At 40.4% G+C, this 21103-nt stretch overlaps 1 protein-coding gene across 1 annotated transcript; it reads left to right on the top strand.

Moving 5' to 3' along the window:
• The first annotated feature begins 295 nt into the window (after positions 1–295).
• On the top strand, positions 296–20924 carry LOC128372504 (protein FAM13B-like). The gene is made up of 20 exons (XM_053332599.1): positions 296–325; positions 856–1057; positions 1235–1444; positions 2416–2596; positions 5385–5547; positions 5817–5938; positions 11351–11575; positions 11806–11929; positions 12337–12434; positions 13261–13318; positions 15293–15500; positions 15967–16216; positions 16420–16552; positions 17387–17468; positions 17621–17859; positions 17974–18057; positions 18195–18296; positions 18961–19172; positions 19405–19506; positions 19966–20924. Exons 1-20 carry the CDS (start codon positions 296–298, stop codon positions 20090–20092), a joined length of 2952 nt encoding a protein of 983 aa, XP_053188574.1. The 3' UTR covers positions 20093–20924.
• The last annotated feature ends 179 nt before the right edge of the window (positions 20925–21103 follow it).

Raw genomic sequence — 21103 nt, 5'->3', positions numbered from 1 at the left:
TCCTGGCAACCGTAACACAGGTCACCATGGTTACACGTGCGTCACGTGGCTAGCAACATAAACAATTTTCCAGGGAGCTGGGAAGTAAGCTAACTGCAACTAACTGCAACATTTCAACAGCAGTATTTTCGACAAGCCTAAAGTTGGGATGTGAGGGCGATGGCAGTAATTTTCCGTCAAGAGTCAAGAGTCTGACTTTCGCATAGTTTCTGAATGATGAGCATCTTGTCGAAGAGAAGAAAATACGTCTATTATTGAAAAAATGGAGAGCTGTCTCGGTCCGCTGAGCTAAAAAATGGGAGCAAGCGCTTCGGTGTCGCTCTGCGTAAGTTAAGCTGCGGGGAGCAGTCTCTATCTTATTACATATTTTTTGTGTTTTTGAGCTGATAGCCACAATCGATTGTACTTTGTTGAGGCTACTTTTATTAGGGGGCAGCCAGAGCACTTCTTTTAGCTGTTTTATTAACACAACCCACACAAAAGTAAGCTAACTGGTTTTATAACATTTAAATGTGCATTGTGTGAGGACTATACCACAGTTAATGTTAGCTGTATGTTTTTACGAGTTGTATTTACTTTATTTGTGGGTTGTTTTATCGATAAAATAATGCAATTATATCCGGACTACGCAACTTTTTTTTTTTTTACATAATTGCATAAATAATTCGGGTCCAGGTGAGGGATCCTCATGACATCAAGTTAAGCTCTCCAGCTCACATTAAAAGGGCTTAAATCAGACAGATTCTCACTATTTCTCTAAAACACCATCTAGTAGAAAGTGACAGCAGCAAAACTAGCATGGAACAATTTGATTTTTCATATTAAATCAGGTTTTTCATGTGCTTTTTCATGCAGAGTGACCCATCTTCAGTGAGAATCCTGAAGCCCAGCGCTAAGGTCAGCCCACAGCACATTACTCCTACCCTGGTTTTAGAGCCTAAAGTGGCTGCCAGGTGTGTGTTTGGTGTTGCCTTTCAAACACTGAGAGATGACGGGCAAATGGTCTGTGGAATACCCCTTGTTTTAAGAGACATCGTGGAGTACTTGGATAAGAATGGTAATCTCTTGTTCTGGGATTCCTCTGCTAGTCTTTCATTAATTTATATCCTACACACCTCTTTTCCCCTCTTCCTTACTTCCCCTCTTCTTCCTCTCACTCTCACAATACAAAGCAATACCCCAAAATCACCTGTATCCATTGTGTTAATTGCATCTACTTGTTCCTTAATCACAGGATTGCACCATAGGGGTCTGTTTCGTCTGTGTGGCTCTGTGGTACGGACCAGGCAGCTGAGACAGCGGTGGGATAGTGGAGAGAGAGTGGACCTGGAGCATGAGGGAGATGTCCCCACGGTGGCCTCACTCCTCAAACTCTTCTTCAGGGAGCTGCCCACCCCCATAGTTCCTGAACCCTACCGCAAGGAGCTGGTCCTCAGCCTCACAGGTAAAAGAAAGTCCTGCTGTACTGGTATTGCTGGGGATCAAATTTAATTTGCCTTAAGATTTTAATTATGGGCATAATAAATCAATGCTGATAATGATGCTCTTTAGATTAAGACAATGCATTGCTGAACTCAATCAATATATCTATTCTGAGTATACAGTATATACATCAGGAAACCAATTGAGATCTACAGTACAACTGTCAAGCAGGTCATTTTAGTTGGTGAACGCAATTTCTTTATATTGTGTGGTTAGAGAATAGATACTTAGAAGTACTTGAGACTCTTAAGGGAATAAACATAGCCTTATAAAAGCGCCCTGGTAGCTGAATGGTTACATTGTATGCCACATAACTGCAACATGCCTGGTTTCATTCCAGCCAGGGACATTTGTCTGCAACTTCACTGTTGACTGTCCAATAAAGGCAAAAATGCAAAAAACAAACAAACAAAAACAACAACATTGCATTACAATACAAGTGGATTCCCAGAGTACTATTGATTACAAGTAAGATATCCAGCAAATAAATCAGCAATAATTGTTACATAGTCACTTAAATGAGTCATGAATAATGGAGTATAGACACTTAAAGGAAAGTTAACATCTCACTCAGGAGACAGACTTGATGTTAAATTGTTGTGCACTTTATGGATGATGGTATTTGAAATGTAGATGATTCATCTTTTTAAGCTATGGACAAAAGGGCAAATGATTGAAGTTGGCTTAAGAGCTTGTGGGAAGGTTGTTCTTTAAAATGTTTATTGACTATCACTTCTTCTTCTACAATGGGGAACAAAACTGTGCTTTGCAATGTCTAAATGAACCTCAGCTAACTTCTATGTTGTATAAGTTCTGTGTCAAGTGTATTAACCTGCTCAATAGGAATCTGAGACAGGTTGTATATATTTATACATACTTAAGATTTGTGACTGAAATGTTATGTCATGTTTTTCTGTTTTTGCATCTTTTTAGGATATTCAGATGAGGCAGAGAAGAACCAGTCTCTGAGGGAAAATCTTTGCCACCTCCCTGATGACAACCTTGTTATTTTTTCTCACCTCATCCACTTCCTGTCCAGAGTGGCTGCTCACAGCCATTCAAATCACATGCCTGTGGAAAATCTAGCAACCATCTTTGGGCCTTGTATCTTCCAGTAAGTTGCTGTTGTTACTGCCACATTCAAATTCCTCTCCAGACTAGTACTGGGAAACAAGGTCCCCCAGCCAAATCAGTACAGTCTCTGCACACTCTAAACTTGAGCAGAAAGTGCAGTAACTTGTCTCAGTATGACATAACCCTTAAACAGGAGATACACAGTCTTTAACACCCGTTAGGAGCATAATTGAAGGTTTTGAACTTGGTTTTCAGTTGCTTTTTTATTGGTCAGGTGGGACATTGCGTGCAAACATGTTGGTCATAGCATTGAGCATCAATATATTGGGGATAGGCAGAGGCCAGTGTACCTTTGCCCAGATGTTCAAGTGCTTGAAGTCAGTCAATGGCTTGAAGTGGTCAAGGTGGTTGTTCAATTGTACGTGTCTTGTCCTTTTTAGAATTAGTTGAAAAATGGAATTGATAGAATTGAAGCTTGAGCTATACTTTGATAGAAATGATCAAATCAGTTTAGAAACTAGTATGTGTGATATTAATCACCAAGGAAAACAAGAATATATCACTTTTATTTCATTAAACAAATCATTAAGTTGTTATTATGGACATGTTTATGCTTTAATATGGGCAACATATCCTGGGTGATACAACTCATGAAATCCAAAATATTTTTAAAATATGTGCGGAGATGTTTCACTTAGTTGCAAATGAGATAAGTAGCAACATCAAATTATTTTTCACATCTAATTTTTCACTCCTGCCTGTTTAAGGGTTAAGAAAGATAGTTTCTGTATATACATCTTAATATGTTGGTTTCGTAGAGAGGTACAGCAGGAAATATTCTTCTGGAAGTGAATCGCTGTGCTTTCACCAAGCTTTTCTTTTTCACATTTAGATGTTAAAAAATACTCTCTGTTTGACATGAGAGAAACCTACTAAGTGTCTAAACTAATTCATAAAATTCAGTTGTTGTGTATTCAGCACCATTTTTCCATAGCTACACCTCTAACTTGGGGTGGAGACGGGTTTGTGTCCTCAAGGAAATGGGTGTGGAATGTGGTTGATAACACTGAGCATGGGCTGAGCAAAAAGACGGACAGAGGTCATCAAGATTTTGTCCGTTGAATCTTCCCCCTTGTTTACAGAACTCAGCTGTCACTGTAAACAAACAAAATCTCTAGGGAGACACAGTTAAACTTCTGTTGTTTCTGCCACTCTGGAAAAGACTTAATATAGTCAACACCCTTTTGACTTTGAGACACCCAGTCCCATCTATGTCACCCCTGTTTTCGCTGAAACTTAACAACATGTCTGTGGAATGTGGTGTTAGTCACACAGTTAAGTTCTGCATATGAGGGGGAAAATGTCAGATGATTATAGCTAGGGGTAGAAGAGTTGGTTAGGGGGAGTGGAGTTGGCAGCAGAGGCTTGGAAAAAGTTGGGGGTGGATTTGTGTTTCAGTAGCTGGAGAGAGTTGGAGTATGTCCTGTACTCTGGTTCCACAGGAATTAGAAAAACAACACAGGAAAGCTATTATGATGTGATTGGCAAAGAGGAGAGAATGAATGAGAGACAGATACATGCTGCAAAAAATGTCCAGCTGAAACAAAGTAAAAACTAAATAGTAGCGTTTAAACTACATTTAAAGGTATACCATGCAGTATATGTATACTATCCACACAACCCTGTGGGAAGGTGCTACATTGCCAGATTTTTTGTGAATTTATAGCTTCATCCTGACCACTGTAGCCTCTCTGCTCTGCATGTGTGTGTAGCTCAGCCCCACCCTTGGTCAAGTAAACACACAGACCTGCAGCTCTTTATACATGCATGACACAGAGACAGAGCAGAGCGGAGCAGAGGAGAGACAGAGACAGCAATGTACTACACTACACTATACAAACCTTGCACCCTGCCCACTGTTATTGGCTGGGTGTTACTCATTGCCCAAAGGTTGATGCCCAGGAATGTCCTGAACACAGCAAAATAATAAGGTCAGGACTCCGCTGGCACACTCATTTTTATGAGTCTTTTTTTTTTTTGCATTATATAACTTTTTAAGTACTTTTTTTGTTCCAACACTTTAATAATATTGCTATTAATTTAAAATGGAACACGTTAGTATGACAGACACTAAAGCACATGTTCTTCTCATGTAGTATGTGTGACAGCATGTGTGACAGCTTCATGCCCCCCATATGTGTCATCTAAGCCTCTTTCTAAACAGCCTGTTGCCCTCATATGTGTCTGTTATGTAATCCATGTGACAGGCTGCTCCTGTCCTGTCATTCCAATGGACCTGCCTGTCATGTAAACACACATCTATTAATACTCAAATTTTTCACATTCTCTTCCCTTACTGTATGCTATGTTTATCTTTACTATGTATACTATGTATACCTTGTAAAATGGATTGTGATTTCAACATCACAACATGTTGTATACAAATAGCTGCTTCCATGTAAACATGTGAACAACTTCTATTTTGGTCTGAGGTGACACTTACCTCTTACAGAGGTGACACTTACAGTATTTTGGTATTTTGAATGTTATGACAAGAAGCTGCTCTCTGAAATTGAGAAGTTCAGTTTTAAAGGGAAGCTGGTGTTTGGTTATCTCTGTTGAATTTATTTTCAGTGTCACATTTTGAGTCACCTTACTTTTCAGTCTGGCCAGCTCCTCTTCATTTGCTGCTGAAAATGCCTCCCTCCACTAGATGGAGCTCTTTTTGCAGTGTCTCTGTTCATAGAGGACCATTTTGAATACACAATACTTAATACCTGTGGCATCATGTTGCTATTTCTCCTGTCGTCTTCCTCCGCTGTATGCAGTGTTCCAGCTGGACCCAGGATGCTGGAGGACCAGAATGTGTGCAACGCCTTGTTGTTCCATCTTCTCAGGCATCATGAGGTTCTTTTTCCGAACCCTGCCAAGGACAGAGTGGCCTCCTCCTCACCCCCCCCGCCTACACTCTCTGCTCTTTCACACTTTGAGGTGAACCATGTTTTTTATTTCTGCCCTTTTGTTACTGTAGTTACTGTACTGATTGAATTTCTTGGTTTTTCTTTTGACAAATCAGGCTAACATGAATATTGCAGTAAGTAATGTAGTCACAGCAGTCCCCAACAAATACAACAATTTAATCTGCGGAGCCACAGACTTTGAACTCATGTGCTATATAGTAAATGCAGAAAATACAAAAGTGCTTTAAGGTTTTGGTATCTCTCTATAATGTTTGTGTTTATCCTTGTTGTCCTCGGCAGGTCCGACCCAGCAGCTGTCACTCCAAGCAGAGTAGTGTGGAGAGGTTAGCGGGAGACACCACCTTTAATTCAGTGACCAGAGCTTTTAACCAGACAACATGGACACAATCTCAACTCAACAGGTACTGTCATCACCTTATTGGCAATGACTTTTGTTGCTGAATAACTAAGACAGGTAGATAGACTGACACATATGTCCATGGACAGTTTATCTGCCTTTACTGCAGGTAAACTGTCATGTGATTTTAATATACACAAGCATCTTCCTTTATATGTCTGGTCCTTGGGGAATAATTAGGACCTGACCTTCCTCCCTCTTCTTTCCTTCTATAATCAATATTGTTTAGTCAGTTGTCAGGTTCATAGTTGTATCATTGGTGACCAGGCTGAGACGTCATTCACAGAGAATCCAGGCCAACCTCTTTGGTTCGTTTTTTGCACCCTGTCCACAAAGTTTGTTAAACTATGTTGCATTGTTTGCATTGTTTTATTATAATTGTCACACCGTTCTGTTCTTCTCTGGAAACTATAGCTTTTCATTAGCGGTACATGTTTCATCTAAATCAATCACTGCTGTTTTTGAGACAAGTCCTCTATTAGGCTTGTGATGCGTTCAATTCTTCATGTATTCTTTCATGTATCAGTACACAAGAGGCTTGAGGAATATGAAATATGACATGAAATATAAATATGATAATATTGCACAGAGGTTTCTTATGTCCGAGGCCTTATTACTCAAAGAAAATCGTGTAAACTGTGCATCTACATTACTTACTGATTGTCAGGTTTTGAAAGGGAATGGGCTGTCTGATTGCATGATGGGTTCTTTTGAGAAACGTGTGCTAGACTCACTTATAGCTATGCAGTCTTGGGGTGCTGAGCTGCTCGGACTCAGCAGCCAGACATGTCTCCATTATCTGTTTAAAAGCAGAAAACCATTTACATTAATTAGCAGATGGCAAATAATACACAGGAACTTAAAATAGTATGTAAACCACTCTGCTATGTTTACAGCTATACTGCTAACGTCATACTCTACTCCAGTTACCAGCCGCACGTCATACACACGTTCTCACGCTCTCTCTCTCTCTCTCTCGACTGCACCCTCGCTATGCACACAACCTGCGCACTGAGCTATCCCAATTGTCGTATTGTGGGGAAAAAAATGCATATGATTCAAATGCAATTAATGCAAAAAAAAAAAATGCAATTAAGTTATTCTGAAAGCATTAATTTAAGAGCTGAGTAATGAGTGGCACATTATGTGAAGAAACACTGTATTTATTTATTTATGATTTTTAACTTGTCTAGTAAATTTCTCTTCCATTTGTGCCACAAAGAGTCCACTTTTCTCTGTCAGTTGTTGAACAATGTTTGCCATTATCCAAAAATGCTTGCCATTATCTAAAATGATCCAATGACTTCGAGAGTCAGAATTCAGTGGTGTCTCGTGGTTCTTTAAAAAAAAAAAAAGAGGGTTGCCCTCACTTAGGTTTAATGAGATTACATGTTACAGAAAGGAGATGTTCTCCACATTTACGATGATAAGATATGCAGGAATACAAGACTACAGGTAACTTCTCATTCATAGCATTAATTTCACTATGGGATGCGCCTCCCAGTGTATTCCTCTGAAGCATTTATTACATTACGCTAATCCTGACTGGCTGTTGATCATGACGTGGCGTAATGAGCTAATGCTTTTGAAGAGTACGTAGGGAGGGACATCCCATAGGGAGACATATTCTCACTCATGCTACTCTGAGAACCGGGTTTACGCAAGGAACCCAAAGTTATTCATTTTATAACCTCAGAATGTTTCATTTCCCGTTTACTTAGAGGTGTAACGGTCAGTGGGTGCAGGTGAAAAAAAGTATTACATGAAAGCAAAGAAGCACATCTCCCCTCTGAAACTGACACCAATTGTATCTAATCATTAGGAAAAAGTGCTGTTGCTTGCACAGTTCACTGCCCTCTCATACTGACAGCAATTAAAAATAGGATCACACACTTTTCGCTGCTGGAAAGAGCCGAGAAGTAGAACAATAATAGCAAATTGGTCCCCCAGACAGAATCTACATTCTGACGACCATCTGCTCGCATGGAACATTTCCCGCTCTGAACTTGGACGATAGTGTGCTATTTTCTATTTTTAAATTGTGAATGTGGGTCACAAAACAAACATTAAATCACATTCGTATATTTTCTGTATTTCTGCACCCTGGTCATTATGCGCCGTGGCATTCATGTGCGCGTCCTGATTAATTTTGTCACCTGTGTATGTGAGTGTAGTTGTGTGAGTGTGTCTGTGAGTGTGCACAGTGAAAGGAGATGAAAACACTTCATGATTGTAATTTTAGGCTGACATGATTTGTGGTTCTGTTGACTGTGTGACGTTAGACATTTTGTCCTCAGTGGGAGTCAGATGAAGATGTTATGTGTAAACAAGTGTGAGGTACTTATAAAATCCTTGTTGACTGAAGGTAAAATGAGATATGAAGGTCATTGGATTATTTAGAGGTGGTGGCATAGCAGCCAGATGTCACACTGTCCCATACTGTAATTACACTACCCTCACGTGTCAGTTAAAAGGGGAGTCATCAGTAAATGCAACTATACAGGATAAACAAGAAACAAGTGGCGTGAAACGTGTCTGTGTGTGTGTGTGTTTGTGTGTGTGTGTGTGTTAAGTATTTTCCAGCTGGCAAGCGAAAAAGGTTGGTGGCCATCCAACAGTCTTTGGGTAGCACATTGGCAGACACAGCTCCCTATTTATTACCCCAGCTCACGTTGATGCACAACACTCAGTTCAGCTGCCCACCTGCATGAGGACTGTTTTCATCCCTCAGTCTGCCCTCAACCTTATATGATAAAACCAGAATGTGAAACAGTATCTCCACGTAGCCTCAAGCACGAAAACCTTCATCTACACTGAATATGGATATCCTTATCCTGGCATTATAGACCCTCTGCAGGTGCGTCGTTCGGACACGAGGATACTCCTACAGATATTAGATTCTGAGCTGTCACACCTGTTGAGGAGGAGCGCCAAGCCTCAAGCAGCAGCTATACTAAGCCTATTTTGTGTGTTCTCTCTGCTCAAAAGTGTTTCTGAGCACTCACAGGGCAAACAAATATCAATATATTTTCATCCAGCAGCCTCCTACTCTCATCTGTTTAGCAGGCATAAGATGCTGCATCATTCCACATGTAGCTGTTTGTCTTTCTAGATATAAAATGTAGTCTGACATTTAAAGCACACTGCTATTCCTCCTCCTTCCTACTGTATAGCTCTGTTTTATTGGCTAAATGAGGGCCTCCAAATTAAATAACAGTGAATGGTGGGGTAAGAAAATATATTTAAGGCACATTTTTAGGTCTAGATATGTAGGTCAAGCAATATATGTCATAATTGGATTAGCTCGTTGATAAACATAAATAGTCCACCCTATGTAGTCACATTTTTTCTAATCAGTATTTAACTTCTCAGCAGTCTTTTATCCCAAGTACAATTCATATTTTAAACACTTCCAAATGATCAATCAATATGCACACAGGAACTGTTATGAACTTGTATTTCTATACCATACATATTTATGTATTTTAAGAATTGTATGGATTCTATGGTGTTTATGTAATTTCCGTCTACTGTATGTCTGTTATTGGTGAGCCAAAGACAATTTTCCACCATCGTGGACAATACATTTTTATGTATATTTAAACTGATATATGTGTGGTGTGCGGTTTTGTATTTATTTGTGTGTGCTTTCTTTGTCTCTGTGGCCTACTTGTATCTATATTTCAGTGCTGGCATTGTTGACCCCAAATTCGACTTAAGTGCTGCCACATTTAAGTTCAAAGTCTGCCTCTCCATCTAGGTGTGTGTGTGTGTGTGTGTGTGTGTGTGTGTGTGTGTGTGCTCGGGTAATTGAAGAAGAGGGCGGGTGAGTTCTCTGCCTCCGGGGTGTCACTTGTGCTGCTGACCATCAAGTGCTCATCATCTGTGCTCTCTCTTTTCTTTCTGTCATTTCTCCGTCCCTCCAAAGCAGCGAGCTGTTCACTGTCACACGTAATGCACATATTAGACCGCTGTGAGCTTAGGCATTTTGGCAAAGGATGTTTTCTTGTCTCATCTGCTTCAGCATCCATGACAACAACCATGGGTCTGCAGTCCTCCACAAGTGAGTGAGTTAAAGGTGGACTTAGATCTGAAAGAGATAGTCATAGTTCCCTCAGAGCAGGGGTCAATAATGCTTTGTTTTTGCATATCTATAATAGTTGTTAATGCACAATTTTGTCTGTTTTTGCCACTTTTGACCAATCTCTGTTAAGATGAAGGATGTTTGAGGCAGTGAAACTAGAAGAAGAAAAGTAATTCATGTTCATAAAAGAGTCTGCTGTCTGCTCCGTTCATTCTTTGAATAAAAAGCCTGTGGCAGCTATCACTGGTTTCTTTTTTGCTGCTTGCTGTACTGACCCATCTGCTGAAGGTTTCAGCTCCAGGGTCATGCACCGCTTTAAGCAAGTACGTGACCAATGGGCTGTTTTTGGTTTGTGTAGTGGCAAATCAGTTGTGCTTGTTTTTGCTGGGAGCGCCTCATTAGAGCTTTATGAGACGTGTCACACTGCAGCATTAGATTAAGCAGTGCTGATTCATGACCCGCTGGATGTTTGTTTTCCTGACTACGTGCTGCAGAGGCCAGCAGTCTTGTCTTGATTAAGTGTCGAACATTCCAGAATTAACTCGCGTGCATCTATTTAATCTCAGTTTTATAATTTTCAAAATATTGGTTGCATATTCTGGTGATGTGATGGGAATGCATTTAATTTTTGCTGAACTTTAGTCTATCTATGAGTATCAATATATTTTTAAAACGGCTTAGATCAAAGGTTATTTGTCTTTCTCTTTCTTTCTTGCCATTCTCACCTCTTAAATGCCACTTTCTAACTTTATGCAAGGTTTATACATCATACCTTATGGGTTTGTTCTGAATCCTTCATTGTTTTGTTTTTTTAATTTAAAAACAACTGCTGGGTTGTCAGTTTATGAAAAATCCCTTTGGCTGGTGTTTATCCTCCTCCAGTGTGACATTTGCTTTGTCTGCTCATTTCTTTATTAGGAGGAAAACAATACAATACAACCACTTACCTTCCAGGAAAGGGCTTCAGAGCAACTGGAACAATTTATGAACTTAATTAAAACTGCAGACTTGATGGATTATTTTTAGAAGCTTTTATACTAACGTGTATAATTGCAGATGACTTTTGCTGATGTGAGAAACCTGTGATCCTTGACCCTGTAAACCTGTGACTTTATCAACATATGTAGCTACAGAGCAGATGTTTTATTAAAAAAGTAAAGGGCTTGGCTTATTGCTATGAAGCAGTACATTACTTATTAACCATTAGTAAATCCATTACTTCATCTTAAAGATAGTGTCTAATTAAAGTGTGGTATTTTATTTTCACCTCATCTCTCCCTCTGTGTGTGTATCCCTCTGTCTATTCCTCTCTTTCTCTGTGTCTCTCCATAGTCCTGACACTCGGGAGCCGGGTTGTGAAACCAGTTCTGACGTCAGTGCTGGCATTCAGAGTCTGATCCCAGATCAGGAGGCCACAGAGGAGACCAGTGAGAGCACAGAGGCAGGCCGTGTGCTCTCCTGCCCCACTGACCCAGGGCCAGAGCAACATCAGTATCAGAGCAGACCATCTCAAAGCATTCAGGGGGAGCTGCAGGAGTTGGAGTGTACCATGCAAGGGTGAGTGGTTCTCCTGTAATCTTCCCTTTTTTCATACACAGATGGTATTTTCTCTTAAAATGATTTGAGCAGGAGACAGCAGTGTCTGATTTAGTCATTTTAAGAACTTGAGAAACATTTGCCCAGTCACTTCCTTCTTTTCATAAAACCCAAATGTACATCATGATTTTATGAATATCTATGAATTGTTGAAGTACTCTACAGTTTAATGAATGTTCCTTTATCAACAGGACTTTCTCAAAAAACAACCTTTCACCATTTACTTCCATATCAAAGGAGAAAGAAGAGGCTAAAGTAGACAACATCGAAGATAGAAGGACACCTTCCTCACCTATCAAAGATGACTGTTCAATGGTCTGCTTTGGTGATTCACTCTTTTGTATTACTGTAGCTCTCACATTCTTTATTTCTTTGTTTGCTTTCTTCGTTCTTTCTCTTGCCTTGCTTCCTTTCCCAAGCATATCAAACTGAGTCTCCAGCTATTAGCACTCACCATCTCCCAGCTGTGAATATCATTCAGTGTCAACAGAGTCTCCAGTCTCTCACATTTATTTCTAGATCTGTTGAAAAGTGGTAAATAAAAAAAGCTGCTGCTTCCTGCATGTGCTGCAACACATTCTGAGTAATGTCTTGTCTGTGCTACATTAAATTAAGAAACAAAGTGCAGGCATTCTTTTACTGTTTACTGTTTAAAGTAAACAGTAAAAGAATGTCATTGAGTGTCTGGAAGATTATATGACATGGACTGAATTGTTTTTCAGGCTTCCACTGATGCGGGGTACACATCATCAATTTCAGACAGCTGCATAACAAATGAATCACACAGCAAAACCCAAACACAGATTCAGCACCAAGTGAGGTGAGAAGAAAAGCTTCTGCCCAACACAAGATGACATTTTGTTGCAGGTGTTCTTTGTCTCTGTTTTATATTGTTTTTGTAAACAGTAAACCTCTGTGAAGTACAGATAACATTAACATAAGAAAACACTTAAAAGAGAACTAATTTTGGACTTTCAAATTTTACAAAGATTCAGACACAACCTCTTAACAAAGAGAAGCACTTATGAGGAAAAAGGGGGACCAGCTAGTTGTTCTGGATGATGTTGTTCATTTAGATGATACAGTTGTTTTTGTTCCTATCCACTCCTGCTTGCTTCTTTTCAGTTCAGCTCATCTCTACGCCCTGCAGTCAGCTGAGAAGTAGGTTATCAGAGCAGTGTGCTGCTCACAGTCATGCTTTTGATATGATTCCAGTCCAAACCACACTGACTCGCCACAGGGGCTCACGTGGAGCCAACCGACTAGCTGGATTAGGTTGACCTAGTGTGGTGGCATCCTGAATTTTTGTGTGTGCTGTTTCCACAGTGCCACAGGACAGGTCATCCCTGTTATGCCTCATTAATGTCAGACATAAATAAGCCATAACCTCAATGTCAGTGCCAGATGACCGTCTGGCCTCAAAGCAACACAGTGTGCTGGGCAGTCCTGCCTTTGAGCAGATCTGATACTGTATTGATTATAAATACAGACAGAGCACACAATGTCATGTGTATTAGAGTCACTTGGACTTGATCTTAACAGAGAGAGACACAATGTTGTTGCAGACATTGTGAGTCTGTTTTTCTACCAATTCTTAGGGGAACTGTTTTGCATTTGCCTGTTGTTGACAAAATGTTGTTTTTCAGCCTGCTGTGCTGCATGGAGTGCAAGACAGAAGACAAAACTCGTGTGTCTGAGTGGAAGGTAAACAGACTTTTGCAGAGCTTGTGGCTGCCATCTCCACATCATTTCCACAGGCAACCTTTTAAATTTAATTCAGTGAGGATCACTCTGTCATTGCCAGGTCTTAGAGTGTATAGCCTTAAGCTTTAATGCACTGATGCACCTAAAAAAAATAAAGTTTAGTCTGTTCACCACACTTTTAAATGCAATACGAATGTTTGTCTTAGGAAATATAGAAGAAGAACTGATTTAAATTGAATTTACATCAGGACAGACATTCAAATATCGCTACTATATTAATGCATAAGAGCATAAGATTTGTTTGGCGTCCACAGCTGGAAGATGATAATGATGAGAGTAATTGCTATCAAATTTGGGGCAATAATTCATTTCCAGCCATTTGTTAAAGTTCAACTACATTCAGTGAAAATGTGTCATTGTAGTGTACATATTGTGTGTGTCTGGATGCGTGAGTGCTTGCCCACGATGGTTTGTGGGCTTCAGGAATGAGACTTCATCGCTGTGTATGCTGTCTGTTCCTTCAGGGGAGAAGAGGAGGAGGACGAGGAGCATGTCGTGGTTCTGCTGACAGACACAATGCTTCCAGAGGCAGGAACGGCAGCTGTGACGTAGGTTTTCCTTGCCCATGTTTCATTAGATACACAAATTCACACTTTTCTTTCTTTTTTGAGGATGAGTGTATCTATGACAACAGGACCACTGATACCTGCAGTCATTGTGGGTGTTTATGTGTGTACCTATATGTATATTGCTAAGTGTGAGATTGCCTGTCTGTGGGTGTTTTGCTTCAGTAATAGAAACCCTCCCTCCATCCCTCCACCTCCTCTGTGTGACGCACAAAGCCTTTTTTTTTTTTTTATGAATGAACAGCCGGGGAGGGTGAGAAAGGAGAGGCCGAAGCCTTATCTGCTGCTGCTGTTGCTGTTGATAATGGTGATGGTACTGAGAAAAAGGCATAGCAGCTAAATTAACAAAACATGAAACAGCTTTATATTCCTACCAGAATGATTTTGATGTAGCTCAATTAAAGTTTTTTTGTTCGCTCTGCATAACAGCATCAGAATTAACACACATACACACACACAGCTGACACACATACCAAGGCAAACAGCTACGTGACTCCCTGGAGCTCCATCAAATAGACTCCTTAGCTCAGTCTGACAACGTTGCTGTGGAAACGCCTCGTCATATACAGTACCTCTCTCCTCCCTTGCACACACCCACACCACACGCACCGACATGAGCGGTACTCCTGCCGCCCCCCCCCCATTTCTTCCTTGAATGATGAATAATCCATGTGGAGGCAGTTCAGCAGCAGCAGCACCAAGTGCCGGGAATGCCGGTCAGAGGGAAAACCATGTGGGATTCTCTTCGGGGGATATAGCTGTACTCTCAAACACTCACACACAATCAGGTGATCTGGGCATCACAGCGATACTGCTAATGGAATTACAGCGTGTTGCCCATAAGCGATCTCACGCTGGATGCTGACACGCTAGGAATCTGACTCATTGACTGACAAAAGTCAGTGGGATTCTTGTCTGGCTGGTTCAATGCTGATTAGCTTTGAGACCCACAGAGACCTCCAGCGGCACAAAAGTCTGTTTTTGGATGACTGAAAATACGCACCACCTCGCATGTGCTCGGTGCAATGACCTTTTATCTGTGCTTTTGTAACTGACCGCCCCCAAAGCAGCTTTTTCTAAGAGCTGTATTCTGCTGTCTGACTCAAACCTTTTTCTGGAAGACAAGGAAACCACTCGTCTCACCTCATCCTGCAACTCTCTGCCCAACCGCACTTCAGAATATTTCTTTTCATAGGAGAGAGTGAAATGTTTTCAGAGGACTTCTAAAGATTCCTGAGCAGCATGTGAAGCGTAGACGACTCGCTTCCACGCTTACTACGACACATCTTTCTGACTTCTCTTCTTGCCCATCTGCATCCGTGAAGACATGTTCTGTTTCTGTTTCCAGAGCCCCTCCCTCAAACTACAAGCTCTGGAGGCTGACTTGACTTCCCCGCCAGCATCGCTGGATCCCCAAGCTCAGGATAACCTACCTGCCCAGCAACAGCCTCTTTTTACTGAAGAGCCAAGAATGCATTTGAACCACGAGCTGCACCTTCACTTGCCACCATTATCACCAGCTCAGGATCAGGACACGGTCGACTCATCACAGCCTGGTAAGACAATAATAATAAAGTGCAAATACACTGAAACATCAATACTCAAGTTTCTTAACTTCCTTTGTGAAATATTTTCTTTTTGGACTGAGACAAAGATGAAAATAATGTAGAAGGCATTGCCAGCTATTAAGTATTTCTACATTTGTCATTCAGTTATTTAGAGAATTATAATCTTTGTAGCACTTGACAGTACAGTATTTCATCATGGGGCTTCTCATTGCTATACAGAGCCTCTAAGCCCTCCAGTAGAATAACCATACTTCATATATACTTTATTTATAGTATCTTATCTCCCTCTCCTCTATATCCTTTTCTCCATCTCTCCTATCTCTCACTTTGTCCCATCTGTCCTCCTTCATTAGGTAAAATAAATAACATTTTGAATCTATAAGCCTTAAATGAAAATTAGTCAAAATTATTATAGATTTAAGTTAATATTTTGTCCTTGCTCTCTCTCTGACAGTAAACACCCCGTCCCCACATTCATCAGAGTCCAGTCTTTTATTTTCCACTGCCACTCTGTCTGAGGGAATTTCAACAGATGACAACCTACCGAGCCCACCAGGCTATAACACCGGCCCTCTTCTCTCTCATTTTACGACAAGCGACTGCCCTGTTCCTTCACCACGCTGCCCCAACCTCAGCTACAGCCTGCGCTACAACCTGGACACGGATACAGCTCCTTCTCCACCGTGCTCACAGCACATCCGCATGTGAGATGCTTTTTTTTAAAACTTTTTAACTATTTAGGAGTAGTGGACAATTTTATTTTCATTGTGCACTATTAGATTGTTAGGCATTTGGAAAGTCGTCAGTGGCTAAGAATTAAATTAATGATATGAGGCTGAGTCCTTATTTCATGGAATGTTGTACGTTAATAGTTCAAGTGGATAGATGTGTTCTTTTCTGTCTCCAGGGCTCGCTGCAGCGTTCATACAGAGCCAGACGATGGTTCTATGTCCATCTCAATGCTCAACAGACACATCCACACCCTGAGGAAGAGGATCAGGCGTTTTGAGGAGCATTTTGAACAGGAGAAGCACTACAAGGTAAGGAAAGAAACCAGAGCTTCTCAAGTCCTGATTGGAAGTTTTTGCCTCAGATTGTTTGTGTCACCTTTTCCCACAACCAATAACCAGCTCTCACAGAGTCACAGGAGCGATCCGTTTTTCTAGTCACTGACGTTTCATCACATTGATGCTGTTGATATTACCCACAAGCATCATATTAGATTGACTGGCTCCCTCTATTGGTGCATTAGATAAATTACATTGTGTTACACAATGGACCTTTAGGCCCTGTTTACCCCTGGCATTACCATGTGTCTCGGGTGATCCGATTACAAGTGGACAGCCGCTACACATTCATCTTGAGCTGACCACTTTTTATCACTTCTGCTAGAGGGTCAAAGGACTCCGCTCACAGTTATTACGTCAGTCAGACAAGTGCCAGATTTGTTTTTAGTGTGGACTAAAGAACTAATATACATATATGGGCTATTCTAGTGATTCAGATTACTCCAGCTATATACATCTGTGCTCCTCTCCATTTATTTAGTTGCTAGGGACGCCAGGGACGCATCAGGACATATTAGCTTTTACACTGTAAAAGATATGTGGTCAAATGCATCCCAGACAACCGCGGCAAGTGGTAGGGTTGGATCACAATGCCTCTTGTTGGTCTATTACAAGTGAACACTGTCCACTTGTGATTGGATCACCCTAACCCTAACCCTGAAACGCATGTTAATACCAGTTGTAAACAGGGTCTTAGTCTCTGATTTGATAGGGCTGCTACAGAACAGAAAAATATTAGTTTGGTTGATGTGAATTAACTGTTGAGTAAAATCTGGTGCTGAGATTTTCTTGTTTTTTTTTTTTCAGCCGGCCCATAATGATAAGATAGCGCATCCAGAGATGGCCAGACTGATGAAGGAGCTCATCAAGAGCCGCAAGCAGCTTAAAGGTCAGATACAAAACACTCATTCACAAACACACTCATGTTAACAATTCATGTACATTAACAACTTGCTGCAATTATGCAGTTATAAACATGGAAAATGCATTTTGGATTCATATGGTCACTGGATTCTGAACTGCTGTCCTTTCACCTTTCAGAGCTGAAGCTGAAACAATCAGAAGAAGGTGGGTTAAAAGGGCAAGGAGGTCTAAACCCAGCAGTTGAAACGTGCAGGAGTAACATAGACCAGAGGGGGGTCGTACCGGCAGGGACTGAGCTGCTGCAACTTAACAACAACACCAACACATCAAAGCCGAACGTGGAGGAAACTGTCAATTTCATAACCAACAGACTGAAGGAAAGACGACGGGAGCTTGGCATCCCTGACAGCATTAAGGTTCATACTGCAGAAATGCCTTCACTGCACACATGCGGTTATTACTACAATAATCTCTGAAATTTGTCAACCGGATTTAATACGTAACAGTTTTCATGATGTCTTTGTGTACAGGAGATGTCCCATTTCCACATGACTATGGAGAAGACTAGTCTGCAGAAATGTTTGCTCTACTTTGAGAGTCTGCATGGCCGGCCGGTAAGACTAGCCTGTGCTTATATTTTATGTACTTGAGTAGTTTTGTTGTCTCCCTGTCCTTACATCACTTGTTTCCAGTCTATTGAATGTGTATATTCCTACCAATAACAAAGGAGTTTCTCTTTCTCTGTCTTCAGAGTACTAGGCAGGAGCGGACTCTGATAAAATCCTCCTATGATAGATACCGTCTCATCAAGCAGCTGCTTTCCTCCACTGCCACAACCGTCATTACAACCATTGTGAGTAAACACTGAAGATGTGTTTTTTGTGAGGGTCATGCTAAATATTCAAGAAGAGAGGGTTTTCTTGTAGAGAGAGATCTCTAGAACATCCCAAATTCACTATATTTCTGTTTTGGGATTATTCATTATTATTATCATTTTCATTAGTTTTTACATGAGTATATCCACAGGTGGTTGCATAAGAAGTCACTTAAGTATAATGTATAGGACTGTATTACATCATGCTGTAACCACAACTGCAGACCATTTCTCTTACCCCCTCCCCCATCCTTTCCACCCCCAGTAACCTTCCTACCATCCCCAGTGAAGGGCGAAAATACTAAATAAATAAAACTACATAAAAAAAACCAAAATGAAAATACATGTAGAAAAATGTGTTGAGATATAATATAGACTATAAAAAAGATGCAATTGAATAAATAAACAAAATAAAATAAAACATATAAAACATACAAACATAGCGAAAACACGTTGTACATAATTCACTTGAGGCTAAAACTGACTTCAGCTATGAGGTCATTGCAGAAGAGTCACTCTACTGCTCTCTAGTGGCCAGATATAAGCACTACATCAAATTATCTGCTATGCTTTTAAATGGTTGACTTAATCTTTTTTTTCTCTGACGAAATCAGTGATATCTTTGTGTGTGTGTGCATAGGAGGAGGAGGAGGGCAATGACGAAGAGCATCCCAGACAGCGCAGCCCCAGGCAGCAGAAACTCTGGCTGAAACCTCCAAGGTGTATGTCGCCAGATGATTTGCTGCACCTGCCTCCCCTAGAAACGTCTGAAACGCCTCTCGTTTCCCCGCTGGAGGAGGCCAAGGGTCTCCAGCCACAGATCACCACCATGGAAACACTACATGAAGCTTCCAGGTACAATGTGTGTGCATAGTCGCACGTAACAGTTGAAGGAAATGAATTTTGTCATTTTTATTATAAATCACTTCTCTTGGAGTTAAATTTTTTTCTTCTTGTAGCAAAAGAAATTGATCCTAGCTGATGATAAAGGTTTTTTTCAGTAGTTGACCCCTTTTGTCGTCATAGTAACAGTCAGTGTAAGCACTCATAATGACACAAAAAATTATTTGATTCTTTCTTCATACAGATCAGAATTACTGGATCACCTCAGGACGGCTCGATTAGAGAAGCGAAGGCTTCATCGAGCACTCCGGGAATTTGAGGACCATTTATACCTGCAGACGGGCAGGTAAAGGTTACACACATACACATACACACATACACACATACACACACAACACATCCAAACTACTTGGCTTTTGAGTTTTTTAATTTTATTCTTTTAATAAACTTGGAACATTTGGTTTTCAACAATGCATTGTGAAGATCAAAACAAACAATAAAAGAAAGTCCATCGTAATGGTACGACAGTGTAATGCACACTCACTTAACGTTAATACAGCACAGAGAGCTCAGGGAAGAGACGAAGAGATAGACGTTTGCTCTGAACTGTACACATCCTTTGTACTGTACATGTTAGTCCTCCAAAGTAAATACAGTAAGTTTTTGATTACAATACACACTGTACAAAGCTATCTGAGTAAGGCAACATAGGGACTATCAACCAGTTATGGAAGCTGCTGCAGGTTGTTTTGAAACTGCTTAAAGTTTTGCCTTTTGTTTGCATCCTCTTTTGTATTTTTAACAGGACCTGTCAAAAGGAGGACCGTGGACCAATGGCAGAGGAGTACTGCCAGTATAAGAACCTCAAAGCAAAGCTCCGTCTACTAGAGGCCCTGCTCAGTAAACAACAGGACTCAACCAAGACCAGTTGAGTTTCTCACAGTGGGGTTTTATTCTAACCTTACAGGACTCTCTTTAAACAAAAATCAGGTTGAGAAGCTGGTGGGTCTGGTCTTATTTCATGCCATGCTCATTATGTTGATGCACTTTAGATGAGGAAAACTGTGGTCGAAATTGGTGACAATCTGAATGAACAGCTGGGCAACTGCAGAATTTTTTTAGTCCCAAAAACACATCCCCTTTTCATTCATGACGCATCATAATGCAAACCTGATGTAGTAAGTGTATGTTATGTAGCACTAATTCATGTCAAGGACGAAGAGCTGTAACAACTGGATGTTAGTTACTTATTAGTAATCTTAATATTACTGTATGTATATTATGGCACTTTGTTACTCACTTTTTTTCCTTGCCAAAATACTATTTTTGGACTGCTGTGTCCATAGTTAATGTGGAATCTGCATTTTTTTAAAAAGTGCTATCTTGGCAAAAAAAGGTATAAGCTTAAATGCAATCAATGAGACAATCCTGTCGTGTTTGTGCATGTCAGTTTTTTAGTCCTACATTGTGCTATGATATGCATTAGGAATTTCATAGTTGAACTAAATTGTGTTCAATTTACATGTTCATCTTGGAAAATACGGTATGTTAACGTTGGCATAATAGTGCAAGTTATATCAGCTGTGTAATTTATCCCCCCACCTTTGCTTGTATGAAGTTAATTCCCCCTAAATGCAATTGTTGACAATGATCAGAACTTTTGACATTGTGCACTTCTGGTTTATATAGTTTTCTCTCTATATATACGAATGTATCAATAAAAATAAATATTTTTTCACATTTATTCTGCTAAACACAGTTTATGGTTCTACTTTCTTTCTTTCCACTGACTACAGTAAAATAAGAGCGGCTGTTGAAGGTTGCTATGGTAGAGGTACTGACAGCTTTTATACTCATGCTGCACAGAACTGCATCATGCTTTTTTTAAAGGTTAACAAGTTAACAAGTAGTTCACACTTGGTCGTCAGAGTACACATTTTTAG

This window comes from Scomber japonicus, chromosome 14 (genome assembly GCF_027409825.1).
Source record: "Scomber japonicus isolate fScoJap1 chromosome 14, fScoJap1.pri, whole genome shotgun sequence".
Classification (NCBI taxonomy): domain Eukaryota; kingdom Metazoa; phylum Chordata; class Actinopteri; order Scombriformes; family Scombridae; genus Scomber; species Scomber japonicus.
This window is presented reverse-complemented; position numbering and strand designations above follow the sequence as displayed.

What these genes read in the sequence shown, in the direction of transcription:
- LOC128372504 (XM_053332599.1), top strand. Translation starts at nt 296, where the DNA reads ATGGGAGCAAGCGCTTCGGTGTCGCTCTGC. An exon ending in CTCGTGTGTCTGAGTGGAAG is followed by an intron (nt 13,319 to 15,292) that starts GTAAACAGACTT and finishes TTCTGTTTCCAG; the next exon opens with AGCCCCTCCCTCAAACTACA. An exon ending in GGTCGACTCATCACAGCCTG is followed by an intron (nt 15,501 to 15,966) that starts GTAAGACAATAA and finishes TCTCTCTGACAG; the next exon opens with TAAACACCCCGTCCCCACAT.